Genomic DNA, 24,391 nt, shown 5'->3' with positions numbered 1-24,391 from the left:
TCATTGGAATGGACTCATCAGATGAACGTTGAGCCCAGAGTAACCCAAACACTACTCACCCGAGACCATGACATAGATGAGAGAGAGCCGATGACAGAATAAACAGACAGAAAGTAGTGGAAAAGGGAAGGGAATGAAGGATAATAGGATGAGAAGACAAACATGGGATTAAGTCACACGCATACACTCACTCACTGTCACAGGCAGCTGGAAAGCATCAAAAGAACATTAGCTATCGCTAATGCTTCTTAAGTACATCAACACTTTAGACATGAACTTATCAATATTTTACCTTATCTATAGTCACACTGATTGCCTGTCTAGTTAAGGCGAATCATTCAAGTTTAGCACCAAATTCAGCTTCATTAGCAGGTAGCTTGTCACGCGAGAATTATATTTTTTAGCGTTAATTTGGACTTTTTGATATTTTTGCTTATCTGAAGTCACTTTCATTGCCAGTCCATCATTTTGCATGTTAAAAGCGCTATATAAATAAAGGTGACATGACTTGACTACAGTATTCTGTTGGCGTTAATTTTGACTTGTCAATATTTTAGATAATCTGAAGTCACTTTGATTGCGTGTCCATTATTTTTTCTTGTTCACAGGGCAGTTCAAACCAATTGTTCAAGTTTAGCACCAAATTCAACATCATTAGCAGTTAGCTTGTCATGAAAGAATGCTAGCTTTGTTAGCGTTCATTTTGACTTACTGATATTTTAGTTCATCTGAAGTCACTTTGATTGCCTGTCCATTGTTAGCACTTAGCTTGCCACTAAATTCACTTTCATTATCAGGTTGTCAGAATGCTATTTTGTTAACGTTTGTTTTAATTAATCTCAGATGACGTGTTGCTGGCCTCTTGGTCCATCTTTCATAAGTTTCAACAATTAAGAAGAAATAATTGAAATTCAATTATGATATGATAATTCGCGAAAATCCAGCCCTAGATAGCTAGTTTGTTGCTGGTCTAAGGTGGTCTACCAAACTTATCTATCTTAACCAACATGGTCTACCGGGCTCCAATGAGGTCCATCAGCCAATGGTCCATCTGGACCAACTAATGACCACGTTTGGACCAGCTAGACACCATATAGGAAGCTGCGTTCTTAGATTGAGCTTTGGATGTGGTTCTGAGAGGGGACATTTTGGTGCCTGTAGAGTGGGGAATTCCAAAGAGAAAACAGAATGAAACCTGTGGGCTGGTGGACAGTTGGCTTTGATTGTGTGTGCAAGTGTCTGTGTTTGCTGTGGATGGGGTCTGATGTCTCGGAGTGAGTAATGAACACTTGAAAAGGTTCTGTCAGTTGGAATCAAAGCCCGGCCGTAGTCAGCACTTTCCCTTCCGAGGCGTTATTACACGCTGGGTACTGGTCCTGGCCCGATTCTCCTCTTCCCTCCCTTCCTCCTTCCTAAAGTCTGACAAATTGACGGAACCCAGATGGGTGAAGAGGCAATTCTGTATTGAGTGCGTCTCTCTGCTGCTCTCCATCGCTCTCGTCCTGTAGCGCTCCATTCGTCCCCTTCAGCACATCAATCAGCGCTGGCCCGGCTGAAGTCGGCAGTGAATCTACCCAAACTAGTCTCGACACACACTTACTACAATTTACAGGTAGACTATTAATTATTCAAAATATAGATATAAGTACTGCTGTCTTGAATGTTCTTTTATGATGCAAGTAATTACCACAAGGAAACTGAAGACACAAAGATCTGTTAATCTCAATATTTTACCTTACTCCTTTCCCCCTCTTACAATAAAAGTTACATTTTTGAAAAATGCAATATATATGTATATTTTTACATTTAATAATTTGAGTAAATAAATAAAATATCCATGATATAATTAATTCCATATATATTTACATTTAGTCATATATCTCTAGCATAGCGTTTAGTTCTGGCAGGTCACGTTAGTCAAGCTCGTGCCAGCTGACTCTGTCTATTGGAATACGACACCTATCTAAGCATCCATATATAAGGTTGTCAGTATTATCAGCAGTTTTCACATTGCTCAATAGCAAATTACCCTCCTCCATCCCCAATTCCTCCTCTGTCAGTCAGGTTCCAGCCTTCTGATTCTCTTTTGAATAAGACAAATTCAAAAATGTGTACATAAAATTACTGAACTTTTTAACAAATCGGCAATACTTTTGCTGGTTCTGTTCTGTTCTCCCTGCTCTCATCCATGCTAGGCTGCATGGATGCGCAGGGAGTTCTTGCCCAGAACAGAACCATTCCGCTAATCCAAACTATATGCTAAGTGTCAATCATCTTTGACGATAGTGGTCCTGACAGAAATATATATATATATATATATATATATATATATATATATATATATATATATATATAAAAAATATTATTACTATTATTATATACGTTGAATATTATTATGAGTGTACACACACACACACACACTCGTAATAATGAATTACTATGCTAAATTATATATTAATTATAGCAGAAACACACAGTCAAATATTATGAATTATGTCATATTTATTAATCGTTTCATATATATAATTATAATAAAACTATAATAAATATTTTTTTCATATACACACACATATATATATATATATATATTCAAATGAAATCTAAAATATTATTACTATTATTATATACGTTAAATATGATATTAATAATATTTAAATATTATATACAGAGAATAATACACACACACATACATATATACACGTAATATTAGTATTATTATAAGTGTACACACACGTATATACACACACACACTCGTAATAATACTAATATTACGTGTATATATTAATCTTATGAATTACTATGCTAAATTATATATTATATTAGAAAACATTATATATTTCACAAATTTTATTTAAATTTTTATATAAATTTCTTTCATAAAATTAACTTCATAAATTGTTACATTATATATATTAACTATAGTTAAAACTTTTAGTTATATATATTTCATTTAATTATACATATTTTTTTATCACTATAATATATATATATATATATATATATATATTGATAATTAATCTTTAATTTGAAAATTTTTACTATTCAACATTTAAAAATATGATTTTTGATTTTAAAACAATAAATAAATAAAAGTCTTAAGACTTTTAATGAACTTTTTGATTATAGTTCATTCAAAATATTTATTAAAGTGATTTTAGATTAAAAAAAAAAAAAAAAAAAAATGAAAATGTCTACTTTTACTTTTCGAGTAGGTGGTGAGAGGTCATAGGAGTATGACTGTGGTTCTCTATCTGTGCTGACACTTCGGCGAGCAGAATGACGGGTAGACATCACCCCGGAGGCCCTATAGACGTACTTTCAAAAGGCTGGCTAATTTTAAACACATAGCGAAGGTCTCCGCTATCAAATAAAGATAGAAGCAGCCCACACACACACACACACACACACACACACACACACATATATACACAAACACACACATATATACACAAACACACATCCAACATTCATGGAAAGGGACACAAATCAAACAGATGACAGGCATAACAAGAGCTCGAGATGTCACAGTTGTTTTGTCGTTCAACACCACGGCTGAAAAATGGATGAAAGTCGCTGATTGGACGAGAAATGTGATCCTGTCATGGGCGAGCAAGTGATCGGGAGGTCAAATCACACTCACTTTCTCTCTCACCCTCTTGGTTTACTCACACATTCCCTCTCACATTCAAGCAAACACACTGGAACAGACTCTCACTTGCTTGGTGACGATGCAACTGTGAAAAGCACTTGATAGTGAGACACCGCTCTAAATCAATAGGTCCCCTCCGTATTCCCTATTTGTATAGCCTTTTTCCACCTTTAAATATAGTAGGGATGTGCCAGAAATGTGGACTAGTCAACTAATCATCCAATAACCAAGTATTTGGTTAGTGAGCTAAAATAAGTGAGTTAATCTAGAATCTTTTTCATTTTGTAGGTTTAATATATAGTGCAAGTGATTTAAAGTGGATGAATTTAGAGGTTATATATTAAAAATAAATATATAAAAAGTTAAAATAATATAAAATAAATGAAATTATATATGTATAAAATACAAAATAATATTTTAAATATTATAAATTATACCATATATATATATATATACAAAAACAAATATATACACACACACACAAAATACACACACAAAATATTTAAAAAAATATTTATGTATATAAAAAATTTAAATAAATTAATTAAAAATAAATTACAAGAATTAAATATGTAATATTTAATAAGAATACACATATATAATAAAATATATAAATAATATAAAATATAATATATAAAATATAAATGATTAAGTAATTTTGCTAAAATATTTACAAAATACATAAAATATATAGAAATTATATCAAATGAATATCAATTTAATATACACACAAAATATTTAAAAAATATTTATGTATTTTAAAAATGTAAATAAATGTAAATAAATTATAAGAATTCAATATTTAATATATCAATAAGAATACATACACATATATATATATATATATATATAAAATACAAATATAAATAATTAATTTTACTAAAATATTTACAAAATACATAAAATATATATATATTTTTTATATAATATATAACTACAATTATACAGGAGTTCCGTCCAAATAGAAAACACATACTTTTGCACATCCCTAATATAATTATCACAATTTTTCCAAAGATTGCGTCCTCAAAAACACACCACTTTAACGCAAACATTTCCAGATGCACCGTTTATGGATATGGATGATGTCATGCACACATACAAATCATAGGGATATCATGGGACAGGGGGTGCATGTCGTTTCAAGGGGGACAAAAACATTCTCCAGGTTCAGTTCCTTTTGTGGGGGAAAAGTAGGTGGGCGGAAGAAAATTGTCTGAACAAAACCACAACAAAAAAAAAGGTACCAAACAACAACGACGATGACAAAACTAGACGGCACAATGGACGAGCTCCTTTTTTTGTGTGGAGAGGGAAGGTGAGGTGTGGAAGGGTGACAACATTGATGTAGTTTTACCTTGTCTTGAGATGAACGAACTAGCTAGCGAGCCACGCAGTTTATATCCAGCTTTGAAAGACAAGGAAGGAGGAGAAAGAAACAAGGAGGGACAAAAGAACAAAAAAGGCAGCGTGAATAAGAGGTGTAGAAGCAAATGTGCAATAACTCAGTTCAACCATTCATATCAGATATGATGTGTCCAGAACCTGCCGGACAGCCACACGCTCAGATTACACACACACACACACACACACACACACGACATTTTAGGGTTTTCTTTTTTGGATGATCCTCACTTCCGTCACTGTCTGACTGTATTCTTCTATAGGTCTGTAACTGAAACTAAGCGTCTGTTGTTATCGATGGACAAAGGATCTGGGGATATTCCCCAGATATAAAATTTTTTGTTTACATTATATATGCATGTGTACCGTGTATATTTATTATGTATATGTAAATACACACACATACAGTATATATTTTGAAAATATTTACATGTTTATACATTTATATATTTATATTCTTATATTTTATATTATATATAAATATATTTAATATATAAACATAACATATTTTTCTAAAATATATACTGTATGTGTTTGTATTTATAAATGCATAATAAATATACACAGTACACGTACATATATTATGTAAACAAAAACTTTTATTTTGCATGCGATTAATTGCGATTAATCGTTTGACAGCACTAATAAATACAAAGCTATTCTATAATATAGCATCCAAATATTACATAAAACATTTCCAATATTTAAATATCAGATTTTTAACTACATTTATCATCCATTTAAATGTTTGGAATTTCACATATTTCAGTCCTCGATTTGAATCCGTCTAACAAAGCTTTTCTGACTCTCTAAAACTGGTACTAAATACCTGTTGGAACTAATCAAATGTACTAAAAGAATCATTAAACGGATCATTAATGAACTAGAACCTTTAAGTGGAACTGGAATCTGAACGATTCCCTGCTGGAGCTCTGTCCTGATCTGGCAGTAATATGTGACGCATGTTTCCTCTCTATCTCTGTCCACTATGCGTCGTCTATTTCTAATATCGAGGGCATGTGTGACTTGATTGAAGACGCTTCGGAGCGGGACAGATTTACAGTCCTCTGTGCTCTGTGGCAATGCGGCGAGGTTCACAGGACACACGTACACACTCCAGGATGATTCAGCACTCAAACCCACACGCATACGGGACCCTTCTTACATTGTTAGCATCATTAGTAGACACATGGATGTGAAGTTAAATGACTCTGTGTCTACAAGCCATCTACAGTTTACGTCTTAGATGGACTGAGGGGGGCAGACGGCAGAAATCTTTCGGAAAGAAAAACAAATGAGGTGCCATTTGAGTTAGAGGGTGCCATCTCCGAAATGTCATACCCGGAGAGACGGATCAGAGATGCTGAAACCTCCCAGAAAAATAGAAGAAGAAGAAACAGAAATAATCCCCACACAGCTGTTGCCGTCCCACAACCAGCGCACAGCACAGGATGCACAAACACACACACACACAGCAGATCTGATCACTCGCTCTCCACCCGCAACCCCACAGTGTGTGAGAGTGTGAATATGTGTGTGTGTGAGCACCGGGGGAGGCTGGCTTTCAGGGTGGACGGTTACCTGGCTCTACTTCATGCCAGCTGCTGGCTTGGCTGCCGCTTCCAGGCGAGCGTCCCTGACCTGGGTAGTAGGACTCCTCTCCCGGGCTGTCCACCTCATCCTCCATGCATTTGATACGCTTTGCAGAACTATGCGACAAAAGACAGAAAGAGGGTGGATGAGTAAAATTTAACGCATTTCATTCTGCAAATATATGTTTTTTTCTCCTAGCATGCTTTGTTTGGCCAATGTGATCATTCAGATTGAGATAATTGCTATAGGCAGCATTAAAGTGCATTCAGAAAGCATTTAATTTCTTAATGCGATGTGTTTTAGGGACGAGGCTTGATTTTATTGGATAATATATAATGTGCTATGATATAATTTCTTAATATTGTTTTTTCCCAACAACACTTTGGAGGACAATAAAATAAAATGAAATAAAAATGCTAAATACTAATATAAAAATATAAAATACAGTATACAAAATATAACTATATTGACAAATTGTTTAAATTTAAAAATGAATTAATTTATTTTACATTTTGTGATATGTATTTATTGCAGTATTTCATGAAATGTGTATATGTATGTGTATGTATGTATGATAGATAGATAGATAAAGATTTATTAACATAGCTCTCAATTTTAAATAAATCAATGAAATCAATCAATAAATAACTAATTAACTGGACTTGATATAAATATCATATACAATAAGTCTGATATAAATGAATTACTTATTTACTTATCTTTATCACTGGAAAAGATATCTCAGAGGAGAAGAAAGTTATCATATTTCAGTACAAAATTATTAAAAACTTATTTTTAGAATAATTAAAGACATTTTAACAAGTTAAATAGTAAAATTAGATTTTTATATTGACTATACAACATATTTATTCAAGTCAAAAAGGTGGACAGCAAAGACGTGTGCAAGCTGAAGAAGTGAGGAGTCATTGGAGGCTGGTGGTCATGTGTGTGTGAGTTATCTGCTGTAAGCTGAGCTCTGACATTTATTTGTTAATGTAAGGCCTACTGGTGTTTTTCACTCATAATCGCTTAATTAGTTTCTAGCATGCAGCCACACACAGGGTCCTTATTCCAGATGTTTGCTTTGGCAGGCCTGGCTGAAGAGGCCACTGAAGCATGTGGGCAGACGCACACATGTACACACACACACACAGATGTATTCGACCGCACACACATGGACTCCAAAGCTAGAGAGCTAGCGCTCTAAACTACATTTTTGTGCATCAAAAGCACCTATGATGTCCAAAAATACTCTTAACGAGCGCATTCTGATATATTCAACAAATTTGTTTAACGGAAATGGACGAAGATGAACATACACATGATGATTGTTGTATTTTCAAATGCACGTGTTAAATATTAGCACAAATGTTTATGTACGTTTGCATGCGTGTGGATTTTAGGTATGCTGTGTTATGTAAAAGTGACAGCGAAATTTGGCCCATCAGTGAAATCACAGTGACCATTTATATGTTGCGTTTCAGCTGTGCACACACACACACATCCAAACATGCACACATCTGTCCACACACACGGGGCGCCACGTAGTGCGGTTTTACATCGGGGAGCAGTATGTGTGTGCGACTGGCCTGTAGGCTGTAGGCGGAGGGAGAAGGTTCCAGGTGGACACACATATGCTGGAAGCTTGTGTAGCTCAGACTCCTGCAGCCTCTTCGAACGCTCAGCCAACACATCAATCTCTGCCTCGGCTGATTAATTAAGACTCAGAGTGAAGGAGAGAGAGTGTGTGCGTGTGTGTCTTTCCAGTGCATACCTGCTAGAAGAAGTGCTGGGTAGGGGGCGCCTCATGGCCCCAGGGCTCATACTGTAGTAGGAAGAGCTGTCCAAGTCTGCCAACGAAAAGTTGGGCCCCGTCCCTGCCGCGATGGGGGCTGCCACACACAGAAAAGAGAACAAATATCAATACCTGAGAACAAAAACGGTCTTAAGCATCACATTTTGAAGCAGTTCATCTTCATTTCCATGGCTGAAGTACAAGTAAAGTTTGACTTGGTTCACTTGACCGCCATTTTGGGTGTGTAACAAGCTCACTTTTTAATTTGACAACAGCAATAAAATCTGACAACTGTATCAAACATTGCTGACATTTTCATGTTAGTGCAGCTAAAAAAACAGAACAATAGAATGATAAATAAAAAGATAAAACAATAGAACGATAGATAGATAGGATGATCAATAGTCAAATAGAATGATAGATGGAACGATAGAATGATAGACAGACAGACAGACAAAGCGATAGATAGACAGACAGACAGATAGATAGATAAGATAGATAGATAGATAGAACGACAGAACAACAGAATTATAGATAGAACGATAGAGAGATAGATAGAATAACAGAGCAACAAGATGACAGAACGATAGATAGATATAATGACAGAACGATAGATAGATGATAGATAGATTTAATAAATACGCTAAAATAAGCTAATATTCTGTACAATTCTTCTTCTTCCTGTCATTCAAATTCTACTTCCTGTTGGGTGTGTCCAATTCAATTTAATTCAAACTTTTAATTTTTTCAACAAAAGAAAAAAATAAGTCAACTGACATTTGCTTATCTTACTGAAACACTTGTGCTGGTTACAAAACTTTCCTCCCTGAGCGAGTCGCCTCAAGCTGCAAATCCCCCCGTGCCCCTTTCTGTAGGTCATCGGTGAGCAGTGCTCCATCAAACGCCTTTGTCATACAGTACATAAAGCCGTGATGCCTCTTTATATTCATAGTGACTGAGACCACTATTTTTTGATGAGGACAGCACGAATGTGTAAGAGAGCGGGCCTGGTCCTGCATACCTAATAGGCCGGGCCCAAGCGGAGAGAGAGATGTATGTATGTGTGTGTGTGTGTGTGTGTGTGTGGGGGGGGGGGGGGGGGGGGGGGGTGCTGGGGGGGGGGGGGGGGTGGCGACAGCATGGAGGACTGTGATAGACACGGTAATGGGCTGCATAATTAACATTGGAAGAGGACACGGCTAGAGGGGCAAGTTGGACCAAGGGAGGGAGAGAGAGCCTGTGCACTAGCCAACAGCTAAAATTTGGACACGTAGGAAGTGAGAAAGGAAGTGCTATAATTTCTGAGTCATCGCTTTATGTTAACCTTTTTTTTTGGAGGGGGGGGGGGGGCGGTCCTTCGCTCTAATAGAAGTGGCAGCGCGGGTTATTTATGACGAGCAGTAAAGCCGGCTGCATTTGCATGGCTAATAGTAGCATGTGAAGTAATTTGTGTGAGAGCTAACCTGGGCACCGGGCTGCAGTAACTCAGCCGGCCCTCGACGCGCACACACATACACACAAACGCGCCCTCGTGCCGAGAGCGGCCGGCCCTGCTGCTGCAGTTTGGGTAGAAAAATGACCACACTGCAGTCTGTCTGACTGGAATGGAAATCAATCATAAAGGTAATCCGCAGTCTCTACCTCTTAAAGGCTTTATCAAGTGCTTTCGCTTGGAGGATTCCAAATGAAGCCTGTGGCTATCAGGCCGGCATTGATCTCTCTCTCTCTTCTCTCCTTCGCCTTCTGTTCTCTCTCTCTCTGATCTTTACTGCTTTACCTTTCAAGTTGCTGGGCGCAAAGTACATTAGCAAAATGTTTCAATCTATTCTATTTACTTAGTGCAGAGGAATGGCAGTGCAGCCAGTGGGTTTACTTAGCTGTGCATCTGGGCCAAAAAATGGGCCACACAAGTTAGCTAAACCTGACAAAAGTGGTTATCTTTTAAATTAATTAGTTGACTGCAAAAGAAATCCAAATAAAAACTATATTAAATAAAAAAAAATGTATATCTCCAATATTGACCGATAACTGATGTGGTACCGATATATCGTCCATTGCTACGATTTAACCCTCTGGGGTCAAAGTCCGCACTGGTGCATTTTGTCACTTTATTTTCTTGCGAAAAGAACTAAAAATACTCCGTCATTTTCTAAACATATAGTAAGTTTTGTAGAAAGCAAGGTAAAAGTATTGTAAAAGAGAACCAGGCAAACAGGTTTCAGACTGGAGGCCGTTACAGGAAGTTGTTGTCGGACAGCAAAGTGACCGAGTCTACTGGATGTGTTGGAGGTTTTTTGATGTAGTCTCTTGTCTCAAGGGTTGACAATCCCTCTTAACATACACACACACACAGACATACTCCTCCCCTCCACCCAAACACTGGCTGTTAAAGCATCTACAAAAGCTGGGGAGGTTATTCATTTGAAAAGAGCAGGGGGAGGAGGAAGAAAGAGAGAGAAGAAAAAAATATCGGCTTTTGTTCAGGCCGGATTTTCAAATTGAAGCATTTGACAACAAAGGCAGCAGCAATCAACTTCAAAACCCTGGACGTCTGTTCACCCCGTCTTCCCCCCGCCTTACTCCTCATCGCTTTATTGAGCGAGAGGACCGTGGCGTGATGGGATCTCATCTAGAGCTGGTCTGAAGTCAGTGAGCTTTGACAGGTCTTCGTTCGGGTTTTCTGCTGGATCAGCTCCTGTGTGGATATAGACCTACAGCATCGGTCCAGAGTTCTCAGTCTGGAGAAGAGGGTTCGCATGGGGCTAGACCTTACACCTTCACTGTGTAGTTTCCCATCAAATGAGAAGAGAAGGCAGAAGGAACCTCACGCAGGTCGGTGTCCAGTTGAGGAAGGTCAAGAAGTAGTCCTGGACTCAGCATATTACTACTCCTTGTTAAAAGTGAAGAACAGCTGATGATCAGCAGGTTAATGGTTTACCACCTTGCTGGTTTGACTTGAAGAGGTAGTTCACCCAAAAATCACATAATTTCCTCCAGTCATTCCAAACCTGTAGCTGGATGAAAAATTTGACATTTCTTCAGCATATCTTTTTTGGTGTTCTAGAGACGACTCAAAGGTTTGGAATGACATGAGCATGAGGAAATTTGAACAGAATCAACATATTGGTGCATTCCTACTTTTACAGCATATCTATTTTTATTATAATGAAAATGTAGGGCATTTTATGGCAAGCTAGTATTAATAAGATTCAAGCCTCATGTGTGCATTTCACTGCAGATGGCACTGCCCACTGGCAGGCTTTGGCCCAGTGTTGGCACAGTGCTGACAAGACTGGTGGGCGTATCCCCACTGGTGCAGCTCGGCAGTGTTTCTGCCACAGCGGCCTGCTCTCCTACTCCATAATTCATCCACTCCCCCTGTTCGGTCATATGGCTAAATGGTCTGTGCCAGCACCCGGCCTTCACCCATGGATTTCCAGGTGTCCCTGCCCCTGGATCACGCTGCCTTGCTGCTTGCCAACATTTCTGCGAGGCTCTTGCAGGCGGACTAATAACAATAACCTCATCCTAATCCCGTATCCTCTCCTGTCTCTTCTGTAGCCCTCGCAATCTCCTCTGGAGAGGCTCTGAGTGGGCGGCAGCAACAGTAAAACTGGCTCACGTACAAGTCCTCTTGCTCACCTGAGCTTGACAGCATGCCAAGCTGTGGCGTGACAGTGTCCGACTTCATACGGGGGCAAGCTGTAAGGAAAAAACAAACTCGTGGCTCTTCCTGGGAATGTTTAACAACCCTGCAAGAGTCGAGAAGGTAGAAGGGAATAGCAGATGAAGGAGGAGCATGGGGAGGGAGGAGGATATGGAAAGGCGGACCCAATCTCCGAAATTACCCCAGCTTGGTATCGACTGGCCAATTATGTGGAGTTCCATTTACAAAAACGTAGCTGTAGTGGCTAACTTTATGGAGACTTTCATTTCGCTCTCCCCCACTACCGACGGCCCCTCCTTCTCTCTCTCGTTCTCTTCCTCTCCTTTTTTGTGTGGTGCTTTAATAGGATATTGATCGACAGAAGCAGATTCGATTGGGCTGCCACTGAATTGTGTAATGGGTGCACAAAGCCAAGGTCATAGTGTATAGTCAGGGAAGGGCTAAGGCAGCCCGTTGTCCATTCAATATCACAACCTTTCATCTTCCGAACAGGCACGAGCCTGCACTCAACCCCTTAAATAAATCTGCCAGACGCTCCCACACAGAAGCCCCATCGGAACTCCTCTGGGCAATTCATACGCCACTTCAGTACACCAGATTACCCTCTTCTACCCATCTTCCAATCTGGTGCACTTACCCTCTTCACTTCAATCAACAGCATCATCTCGGTGCCTTCCACAAGAAGCTACCAAAGTCATGAGTGTGCATGCATACAGCACTTTAATTCACAGTCACTCCATAGGGAGCAATCCTGTTAGAGGACTTATGCTAACTGTGGGCTTTGCTGACTGCTGAACTTTTTAGATGGTATTGCCCATTAAGGAAGGAAAATGGTTGACGCAGGAGGGTGAGATTCTGTCAACTCTCCCGCTGTTCTGTAGAGAGTGGATGACGAGGTGAAGGAGTTTTTAAGATGCCCCGCTCGAGTGATCAGTGGACTATTGTTGTGGATTACCGCAAAATTGAAGAACTGGCTCAATTTCAATTCACAAGTGTGAATTTGAATGAATTGGCCACGTGTCAGAAACTTCAGTTGGGGATTTAAAGAATTGATATTCAAAAAAAAAAGCGATGCATTCTGGAAAATCTATCTATCTAGGCATTTTCAAAACTTTCAAGCAAGCCAGCATTCAAAGTTTGTGAAAAGGTAAACTTCACTAAAATCCTCTTCCTGTTCAACTTCCTTTGGGGCTCAAGAGTAACATGCTCTTTAGACCAACATCGGCAACCCCCTGCTGACTAAGAGCCACTGGACTGTGGAGAGGAAAGAAGAATAAAAAGAACGATGGAAAAAAGAGAGCAGAACACTTTGATTTCAATTGAACATCCAGCATATGCCACCCAGCATTTGCTTTTCTTCTCAGTGTGTCACAGATGTTAGGATAAAAGCCGATCTCTCCGCAGAGCTGGATCAATTATGCATATTCCTTAATCTTGTTACCATCATACGCCAGGAGTTCTGATGCAGCACAGTACTGGCTGAGTTTTAATGTCTCTGTCTTCCTCTCTCTCCTGATACCTTTCATCATTTTCCGCATCCTTTTGCATCGCCTAACACACGCATGCTGGACTCACGTTGACCCATACGTTTCCTTCCGCCCGTCTGCTGTCACGTCGCCAGAATGTAGTGGCACCCAAATGTTTGTTCTCTCCAGACGCTGTCTTTGCATTGGCAGGCACTTTGAGGGTTTTTTGAAGGCAGACTGCGAGGTGAGACCACGGTGGGCTCTTTGCCCAGGCCCCATGACACCCTCTTCTCCTCTCCTTCGCCCAGGATTAGGTCACGAAGGCGTGTGATCAATGCACCTTTGATCAGAAGGCTCCAGTGAGTGCTGACAGGCGCTTTGGATCGGCTATTGTTAGCGGGTATCGACAGGCACGTATGGATCGCGCTGCGGTCTGTCACTCTCCACCGTGAACGTCTGCAATTTTTAAAGGTCACGTTTTTTACTCCCGTCCCATCCTCCCTGCCTCCTCGGGAAAGTCTACTTTTCTTCTTCTGCATTCTGCCTTAATCGCTCTATCAATCTTGGAATGACTCGATTGTTTCCTCAAGTTGCGAAAATTCTCACTATCTTCTCTTTAGAAATAAATTTAAACACCAAACATTTAACTTATGAAAAACTGCATCCGCAATAAAAGTACAACTTATTTACGGAAAACAGCTCATAAAAGAAACACTGTCTAAAAAAGACTGCACAAAAAAACTTAGTTTGTACTTTAGAGAGTCCAAGTACTGTTGAACCGCACTGCAATGAAGCACTTTCAGCTGACTGCTGCATTTCGCTGGTGTTTCGATTTCTAATGAGTGGAGGGATAGTGGATTCAGCCCATTGTTCTGAAAACAGCTCTGAGAAACCAGAGAAGCTTTCCTCCAGCACACTGGTTAATCACTAGCCTCATCCTACCTTTGGGCTGAATTGAACTGGGGTGCTTCAGATGTTGCGGTTTTATTGTGCTGCTGGCCTTCACATACTAGGGTGTAACAGGTCTAAGGAAACTTACAGCACTAAATCATGCCACGTTTAAGATTGTGACCCTTACACAACACCTCTCATGAAGTTGACATGTTTTTAGGTTCATTATGAAAGCTCAATTGATTTTACTTCTAAAAGTAAAGTTATAACTGACTTACCAGGAGTTTTTTTTAAAACTTGTTTTTCAGTTAAAAATATTAAAAGATCTTTCAATGACATCTTTCAATGACAATGTGAAAATAGATTAATAATGGAAAAAGGACTTTTTAAAAATATTTGTTTTAAGAAATTTTTGTTAATAAAAAAGTTATGTATTTAAGTAAAAGTTAAGTAAAATGTTCATTTTAATGATAAATTAATTAAATATTATTACTTTATAAATATATATTTTTAGGAGTTGCACAACATTATGTTTATTTTATTCAGAATTTAAAAATATGTTCATCATGAAATATATTCATAATTTATTAACTGAATTTTTTATGTATTTTTGAAAAAGTGAATAAGTGTCATGACATTGACCTATATTTTTAAAAACTACACGCATATTAAAGACACATTGAATGAAAACAAGTCTTAACATCTAATGCAATGTTGCTTCTTGACTAAATGTATCCTAGACTTTCTGATAAATGTAAAAGAAGCCAAAACAGTTTTCTGCAGTGGGCAGGGAGTTGTAGAGATCTTACTCTGTGAGACTCGCACGAGCTCAGAGACGGTGAAGACACCTGATGTGACGAAACTGTCCTGGAAGCCAAGGTGCCCTAAAAGGAAAAAAAAAGAAAGAGTAGACTGTTATTGGAATGAACATGACAAAATACAGAGGAATGACAGCGTTTATGTCAACAACACACTCACACACACACACACACACACACACACACAGTCCCAGCAGGGAAGGGAATAGGGAGTGTTTAGAGTGACACTGAGGGTAGAGAACATCTGGATTTGGTCCCATGAGTGTCTGCAGTACTGTGGGGCAGAGGCTCTTTGCGGTGCAGCACACACACATAAACAAGGAGCTGCACAGGAAAGCACGATTATATATGTGTTTACATATGATATGTGGTGAAATTTCAGTCTAACACATTCTTTGTGGCAGGCAGAAATCGGTTGCCTCTTCCAGCAGACAGGCAGACCACAATTGCTGTGTTCATTGTGCTGACTACGGCTGACCCAAGACCTGCCACACATCCTGCGGGCTGTTGCTGTGCTGGAGCAGCCCATATCAGCCTCAGATTCAACCACAGACAACCAGACGACCCTAAACTTACTACCATCCAACACCACAGAATCAAAACATGCATTCAGTGTGGACTGCATTTCACATAATGACCTGCTCTTACATATTGTGTGAAAAACTGCTGATATGTCAAGATTAATCATCACAAGTTAGACATAATCTTATGATATGGTAAATACAGAATGCACTACTTTAGAAGTTAATAGAGTGCAACAGAAATGTGGTAGTTGCGAAAGTGAGGACTATAAGATAAAATAAATATAAATATAAATACAAGTAACGGAAAATAAGTTGCACTCAAAAGTCATTGCTGAGAAAATAATTTGTATAAGTGTGTAGATAAAAATTTACGTTAAATACTAGTAAAAAAAAAATAATTACAAACACTTTAAATTGTATTTTATTTGTCCTCACTCAACAAAAAAGTTTACTGGTATTCATAATAGGAATAAAGAATTTGCATAAAACAAACAAATGATTGCATTATTCATTATAAACAATAATATTTTTAATAAATGGCAAGCCTAAACTAATTTATTTAGAGTGAAACTGAAACTATATAAAATATATATATTAGCGCTGTCAAACGATTAATCGAGATTAATCGCATCCAAAATAAGTTTTTGTTCACATAATGTGTGTGTACTGTGTATATTTATTATGTATATATAAATACAAACACATGCTTGTATATATTTAAGAAAAATATGTTGTTTATATAACAAATATATTTATATATAATATAAATTATATGAATATAAATATATACATTTAAATATTTTCAAAATATATATATTGTATGTGTGTGCTTTTATATATACATAATAAATATACACAGTACACACTCATATTAACATGTAAACAAAAACTTCTATTTCCGAATGCGATTTATTGCGATTAATCGTTTGACAGCGCTAATATATATATATACATTTTTAGAAAACAAAAAATAGGATGTATACATAAATTATATATTTATTTCTGAATAATTTCAAATGTTCTTGATAATTTCTTCTGTAACAAAAAATCTATTTTTTATTTAAACATATTACATCCTCAATAACGGCAACAAGAACTCGGCAAATGATCAAACTCAACACCAGCTCACATTATGTAAATAAATGCAAAACATAAGAATCTTAAAAGTTTTATTTACAAGACATTGCATTGCTCGCCTAGGCTCCTTCTCCAGAGAAAATAATATATGTATAGCGGGGGGGACAAGACGAATCTCAAGAAGAAGTGATGTAGCTATTAAACGACTTCCTGTGCTGCTCGGTGGCTGGTGAGCTATAAAACCAACAATAGAAATGAGTTTAGTCTTGACTGGCTAGATGAGGAGACGTATAGCATGTGGACGGGCAGAATAATAAATAATAAAAACAGAGAGAGAGAAGAGAAGGAGAGAGAGAGGGACGGGGGGGGGGGGGGGGGGGGGGGGGGTAATATCTATGGCTCATTGCAAGAGAAAGTGCTGACATGAGCTAAAAGACTGCAGACACGGAGAGCATTCCTGCACAGATGCCCCTGAGATTGAGAAGAAGTGAGATAGAGTTTGTTCGGGGAGGTATCAGAAGGAGGGGAGACATATGTTAGAGGGCATGTGGCAGGAAGTCAAGGTAGATTACAAAACGACAACGCAACGAGGACAGTGGGCTACAGGGTCGAGAGCGAGAAAGGCAAAAAGTCAAAGTTTCCACACAGCTGTACATACTGTGAAACAACAATAATACAGAGCACAAGTGAGGTGCACCATTACTTAGAAAATAGAGGCATGACGCAATGGAGTTGAGGAGGGAGAGCGGGCGAGCAAAGGAGCCTTCGTCACTAGAATTCCAATATAGGGAGCATATGCACCCAGAGTTCACCGAGGGCATTTCCATGAGTGCCTCATATAGGGAGGCAGGGGCGAGGGAAGGGGCAGGGCTTCTATATCTCAACACGGATAATCACTCCCAGCTGTGTCCACTGTAGCGCCGCACACACATGTAGGGAGGGGCCAGGGTTCGTCTTTCACAGCAGCACCGAGACCTCAACAAGCCTCCAGCGCAGCAACAAGAGTGTCGTATGGAACTACACTGGGCCTCGGGACAAGCAAACCTATACTGTATCTGGGTAGTTGACAAAAAACAACTTTTTTTATTCAACGTCAAGACTTTAGGTGAACGTATCAAGGATGTTGTGTAAATTTTTTGTGTCTTTAAATGAGTAAACAAAAATATACAAAGATCTAAAAAAGGAGCAGGTCTTGTTTTTAGTTGATTAGTAAGTGAAAACTAATTGTGACAACTGTGTTACATACCAGAATGGAGTCATGTGACGTGAATGAGAGTTAGCAAAAACAACGGCTAAATTGCTATTTGTGTAAACTGCCATTGGTGATGTCATCAGAGATGGAAAGTCGTTTAAGAGGTGGAGCAAGTTATTATGAAGATTGTTTTTTTTTCTCAGATAAACATCAGATTAACACCGATCAGGAATAAGTATTATAAAATGAGTAAAAAAAGATATTCAATGGGAAAAGGTGCGGGGCTTAATTTTTTTGGTCATAAAGTGATTGGATAGAACAACGATTTGCTAAAACAATGGGTGAATTGCAATCTCTAATAGAACACACGGCCTTGGCGATGCCATCAGAGACTAGAAGTTGTTTAAGAGGCTGAGCAAGTTGATGATTGGATAGTGAAGTGTCCGTTACATACCAGATGTAAGTAAAAACTGTCAAATTTTATTTTTATTGACTTTAAATCAAAGTTGTTCTATAACAAGAAAAATCTCTTTTCAAATGGTGATGAAGATGAAGTATCCACAGCTTGACATTTGACAACTACCCATAAACAAGCCTCACAAGAGGCAGTAAACAACTGTTTAACCATTTTTACTAGCTTCTTAGCAAACGTCTCTCACATTCTTTTCCATTTTCTTGCGCTCTCCGTTATGGACTTCTCACCTCCCCTCTCTCTTTCTCCTGGGCTTGTAAAGGAGAGGATATCCTCTGGCCTTATCTAATAGTCTGCGGATTGTGCAACGGCTGCCCCGTCCCAGAAAGGCAGCAGCCAGCTTTGTGAAAGTGCACGCAGCATGAAGCACAAGGGTCAAGGTTTACCAGCAAAAACAAACCATGGAAAAAAAAAAGTTGGTTATGTTTTCCTGCATCGGGGACGAGAGGGAGACAGAAATAAGGAGAAATAGAGGTGGTGACAGGGAAATGGTGGAAGTGTGTGATAGCCTCAGGCTACATCTGACAGTATTTAACAAGCAGAGAAAGGAGTCAGTGGTCTTTAAAGGGATAGCTCACTCTAAATAAAAATTCTGTCATCATTTACTCACCCTCATATCATTTCAAACCCGTATGACTGTCCTTCTTCCATACAAGCAAATATGTGATATTTTTCCTGGCTGCTCTTTTCCATTCTTATGTAGCTCTCAAATCACGCATCTTCATGACACAATATATTTAGATTTGGAAGATTATATTTAGAAGATTTTCAGCAAATAACAATATAAATTTCTGCTTCAGAAGACAAAATTATATATATATATATATTATATATATATATATATATATATATATATATGATTATATAATTTCATAAAAATAAAAAAATATTTTTTAATTAATAAAAGGAATAAAATATGTAAATATATCTTATAAATTTATATATTTTATATATATTTTATATATATATATATATATACACACACATTGTCAGGCCTCTGTCGTGTGTGTCATGTGTTCCCGCATCATGTTTCCTTATTTGGTTTGTTTCCTGTCCTTGTTTAGTGTGATTATTAGTTAATTCTTGTCCAGCCGTGTTTGCCTAATTATCTTGTATATTTAAGCCCTGTCTGTTCAGTTTGATTTCGTCTGGTCTACTCGTTAGAGTTCGAGGCATGGGAGTTCGGCGGGATCACGTGAGTGCTGCGAATCCACTGGCCGCGAGCCCTCAAGCCTGCCAATCGCGGGAGATATCCGCCACCGTCCGTGGCTCTCCCAAGCCCGCCGTCTGTAGGGAAAGCCAACCCGCCGTCCGCGGCTCCCTCAAGTCACGCCGTAGTCCGCGGCTCCCTCCAGTCCGCGGCTCCCCTAAGCCCGCCGTTCGCGGGAGATCGACGCCGCCGTCCGCGGCTCTCCCTAGCCCGCCTGCAGGTCTTGTGGCAAGCCTGCCTGCAGTTAATGTGGCAAGCCCGTCTGGAGTGCATGTGGCAAGCCCGCCGGTTGCCGCCAACTCAAGCAAGCCGGCCGCCACTGACTCCAGCCCTAATTCCCATGGATCCGGTCCACACGTCACGGCCAGGAGTGCCGTTTTTAAGTCTTCTTGTGCCCACAGGAACCGTTTTAATCTAGTCTTGTCTTGTCAAGTCCATGGAGACTCGTCTGGGGCAGGCGGCTCCTCTGATTGTGGCCACGGAGGCCATTCCCAGCTTCCTTGTTTCGGAAGTGGAGGCGGTTGCTGAGGGACCCTGTGAGGGCCCCTGACTCCTTGTCATGCCCAGAAGAAGCCTCAGCTTCCGAGCTAGCCCAGAAGGGCTTCCTGTTCCTGTGGGCTGTCCTGTCATATCCTGTCCTGTCTGTCTAGCCCCAGAGGGCTCCTGATACCCTCTAGCTGCCCCATGGAAATTTTTTAATGGGGGGGGGGGGTAGAAGGGTTCCGGCTGGAGTGGCCGGGCCGGGGGACAAGGCCACGGCCACGAAGACCACCTGCCATGGCTTCCTGAGCTCCCTGCACCACCATGGCCTCCTGAGCCCCTTGCTCCGCCATGGCTTCCTGAGCTCCCTGCACCGCCATGGCCTTCAGAGCTCCCATGGCCTCCGTTCTATCTGTTCCGCTCTGGAGGTCCCCGTCCTGTGTTCCTGTCCGTGTGTGTCCCGAGAGGCCTCCAGAGCGCCCACCCCCAGTGGAACTGTTAAGGCACGGGACACGCCTTCCGGGAGGGGGGAGTTATGTCAGTCCTCTGTCGTGTGTGTCATGTGTTCCCGCCGTATGTTTCCTTATTTGGTTTGTTTCCTGTCCTTGTTTAGTGTGATTATTAGTTAATTCTTGTCCAGCCGTGTTTGTCTAATTATCTTGTGTATTTAAGTCCTGTCTGTTCAGTTTGATTTCGTCTGGTCTACTCATTACTCCCTGGTGTTTCTGTGAGTCTGCCCTGCCTTGTTTGGATTTATTAAAGACTGTTATTTTGAGTTTATCCTCGTCTCCGTGTTCCTTGTTCATCCTTGCTGTGCGCACCGTGACACACATATACACACACAATAAATAAATAAATAATATTAAAAAAACTGTTATCATATATTTAATTTCATCTAATGGAATAGAACATTGAAAGTATTGTGTAATTTCTCTGTTAGTAATTTTTTTGGTGAACTATCCCTTTAAAAATCAGTGAAATAAAGTCTCAGGTCTTCAAGTAAAGTTTGGATATATTGTTTTTAGATCCAGCATGTCAAAAGCTGCTGATCTGAGACCAGTTTTGTGAATCAAAAAGAATGAAACCAGCGTTCTCAGACTGGATTGGGACTGGCCTGTACCGCTTCGGAAATAATCCGAAGATCACGGATGACAGATACAGATACCAGATGGAGCGAGTTTGTACAGGAGAGAAAATATGAAAAAAAAGACATTAGCGGAGTGATTATGTGCAGCCTATATCGGCACAACTCAGGGGTGATCTTCAGTTCATGACGAGAGAGAGAGATGAAAAGATAATATCAGCTACATGCAGGATGAGAGAGATGAACACGCTCATCTGTCTGTATCCTCTAATCTGAGTAAACAGGGCGATGTTGGTGTCACACACAAGGGCGTGGAAATAATAGCTCAAGCTTCGCAGCGCACATCTGCGATAATCTTTAAATTAGGAGGAAAATATGCCTTATAATCCAGTGTTGAGGGACGCGCACGTAACGGAGCTCCAGGGGGGTTGAGGGAGGATAAAGTGGGACTTTTCAACATCATTCTCTGTTTAAACTCAAGCAAACAGGAGACTGTTTCCATTCAATCATCGTGTTTATGTTTTCTCAAACTGTAAATCAGTCGACACAGACTGTTTCATTGTCCGCTAATAATTTGTAAACACACACAAAATCAGCGGAATTGCTGCTCTGTGTTTGTTTTAAAAGAGCCCCTTTAGAACAATTCTCCGTTTGCGCTGGAAACATGCCATTTTTTGCACAAGTTTACGTGGATGCAATCCTCTTAAGAGTAATCACCCACCTCTGGCTTATACTAACACACTCACGCTAATCTTCTCAGAGGAGAGAGCGAGTCCTGGAGCTTCGATGACGTGAAAAATTCGCAAACTAGTTATTACTATAGCTCAACTAGCTAACAAGAACTAGCTATATTTTGGGGACAATATAATGTAGGCCAGATTTAAACCAGCATTTCCCATACAACATTAAAAAATAAAGGTTTCAAAAGGTTTAGTAAAACCATTTTTGGTTACCAAAAGAACCTTTTAGTGAACAGCTATTATTATAAAGGGGTTATTTTTGTTTTCTTTGTGCAAAAAATGTATTCTCGTAAATTCATAAAATTACGGTTGAACCACTGATGTCACATGGACTATTTTAACGATGTTCTTACTACCTTTCTGGGCCTTGAACGTATCATTTGCATTGCTGTCTATGGCGGGTCAGAAAGCTCTTGGATTTCATAAAAAAATCTTAATTTGTGTTCCGAAGATGAACGAAGGTCTTATGGGTTTGGAACGACATGAGGGTGAGTAATTAATGACAGAATTTTCATTTTCTATCCCTTTAATAATATAAAAAAATGATCTAATCTCTTTCCTCCAATGAAGAACCTTTTGCACAATGAAAAGACTCCATGGACGTTAATGGTTCTTAATGGAACCATTTATAATCTTTATTTTCAAGAATGTATGAACTCCAAAGGTCCTCTAGAGCAAATGTGTTAACGTTAGGCCATGGCTCCAAAAACCTGTATAATGTTCGGGATTTGGATATATTGCGAAATATGACCAGAAACATTCACCATTTTCTGGCTGGTCCTTGATGTCGCCTTCACTGGGCTGGTTCGGACTTTCAGACTGCCCCGTTTCTATAGAAAAATACACAAAGAAAAAGAAAGTGAGACTTTTGTTTCATGACCACAGTGAAATCATGCACTTGACAGCTTCTCGAAAACTGTTTCTGCAGTCTAAAGACTCAAGATACAAAACGTCTAGTCCAGAGTACCAAGGAATCACCATGCTAACCGTGCAGTCTGGCAGCCAACCGCACACTGGCCACGCAGGTGAAACCCTATGCTGATGTATGTACACAGGAGGCCACCGTGTTGGCGGTTCAATCGAGCTGACTGCTACCACAGTATAGGTTGACAGACAACTGCAAGCGTCGTAAAAATACACCGTCTTTCTAGGCTTTAAATGACTGCGGATGTAATTTAACAGGTTAATTAATGTGGTTTATTAAATACTTATATGTGAACAATACGGTAAATTACATTTTATAATATATATTAAGACGTATAATTATAACAAAACGTAAATAGATCCAATTTACAAAATAAAAGAAAAGTAAATTTTGATTATATAAATCATGACAGGCCCAACTGTAAATTTCAGATAGTACTTATTAGCATTCAGACGCAAAGGGAAGTTATCGGAATAGAAGGTCTAACTGTACTCTAGCCAATGTCCTTTTGGCACGCGGCTCGGTAGGTCAGACCGACAGTGGGGTCTGGGCTGTGAATTCACACTGAGTGTGCTATTTGCAGCCGAGGCACTTATGGAAATAAGTCTAGAGAGAGAGAAAGCCTTCAGACCTGGATGTACTGCATAAAAAAGGCCCTATAAATTTGATGGGCTCTGATTTCTCCCAAGAAGTGCTCTTTAACGGTGCCATTAGCTGCGATAGCAATGATTCGTGCCGTGGCGTTAAGGGAACTTTCGCAAAGATTCACCCAGGTCCCTTTAACTCTTCTACGACAGGCAAAAATTGCAAAGAAACACCCTTTAAGATGATTTAGAAGCTGGGGTGAGTATTGATTTCCCACTTGTGATAAAATAGTCATGCTGGGATAAATATTACCTATGTCGTGCTAGCAAGCGCACGAAACAAAATGGCTGGCGAAGTTGGGATCGGAATCTGATTCATGACTTTTTACACTTAATTTTTTGGTAGAATACATGTTAAAAATATCACTTTGAAACACAAATTAAACTAAAAGACTAAAAGTGCAAAAATTAGTGTACAAAAATGCTCACAGAAAACAAATTTTAATAAAAGAAGAAAAAGATTCAGGACCTTTTCACTTCATTTTTTTTGGCAGAATATATGTTGGAACATCACTTTGGAACACAATTTGAACTAAATGGCGAAATCTCAGAAACATTTGTGTATAAAAATGCTTTAAATTTCAGCTAATCACAGAAAAACTATTTTTAATAAAAGAAAAAGATACAAGACTTTTTTCACTTTAGTTTTTGGAAAAATAAACATTAAAACATCACTTTGGAACACAAATGTAACTAACAGGCTAAACTGCGCAATAATTTGCGTACAATAATTCTTCAAATTTTGGTTAATGATAAATCA

General features: G+C 39.1%; 1 protein-coding gene across 4 annotated transcripts in view; it reads right to left on the bottom strand.

The window, feature by feature from the left end:
* LOC306875327 (nuclear factor 1 A-type) overlaps positions 1–24,391 on the bottom strand; it is a 135,273-nt gene that overhangs the window by 33,235 nt on the left and 77,647 nt on the right. For 2 of the 4 annotated variants that reach the window (XM_079425817.1, XM_079425815.1), the window contains exons 3-7: positions 22,827–22,892; positions 15,275–15,349; positions 8,421–8,538; positions 6,635–6,762; positions 5,007–5,057 (exon numbers count right to left, since the gene is read on the bottom strand). In XM_079425817.1, coding sequence (XP_079281943.1) covers positions 5,007–5,057; positions 6,635–6,762; positions 8,421–8,538; positions 15,275–15,349; positions 22,827–22,892 — 438 coding nt within the window. The remainder of the gene's footprint in view (positions 1–5,006; positions 5,058–6,634; positions 6,763–8,420; positions 8,539–15,274; positions 15,350–22,826; positions 22,893–24,391) is intronic. The other 2 variants (XM_079425814.1, XM_079425816.1) reach the window with 1 other exon arrangement.

This window comes from Barbus barbus (assembly GCF_936440315.1).
Source record: "Barbus barbus genome assembly, chromosome: 9".
Lineage (NCBI taxonomy): Eukaryota > Metazoa > Chordata > Actinopteri > Cypriniformes > Cyprinidae > Barbus > Barbus barbus.
This window is presented reverse-complemented; position numbering and strand designations above follow the sequence as displayed.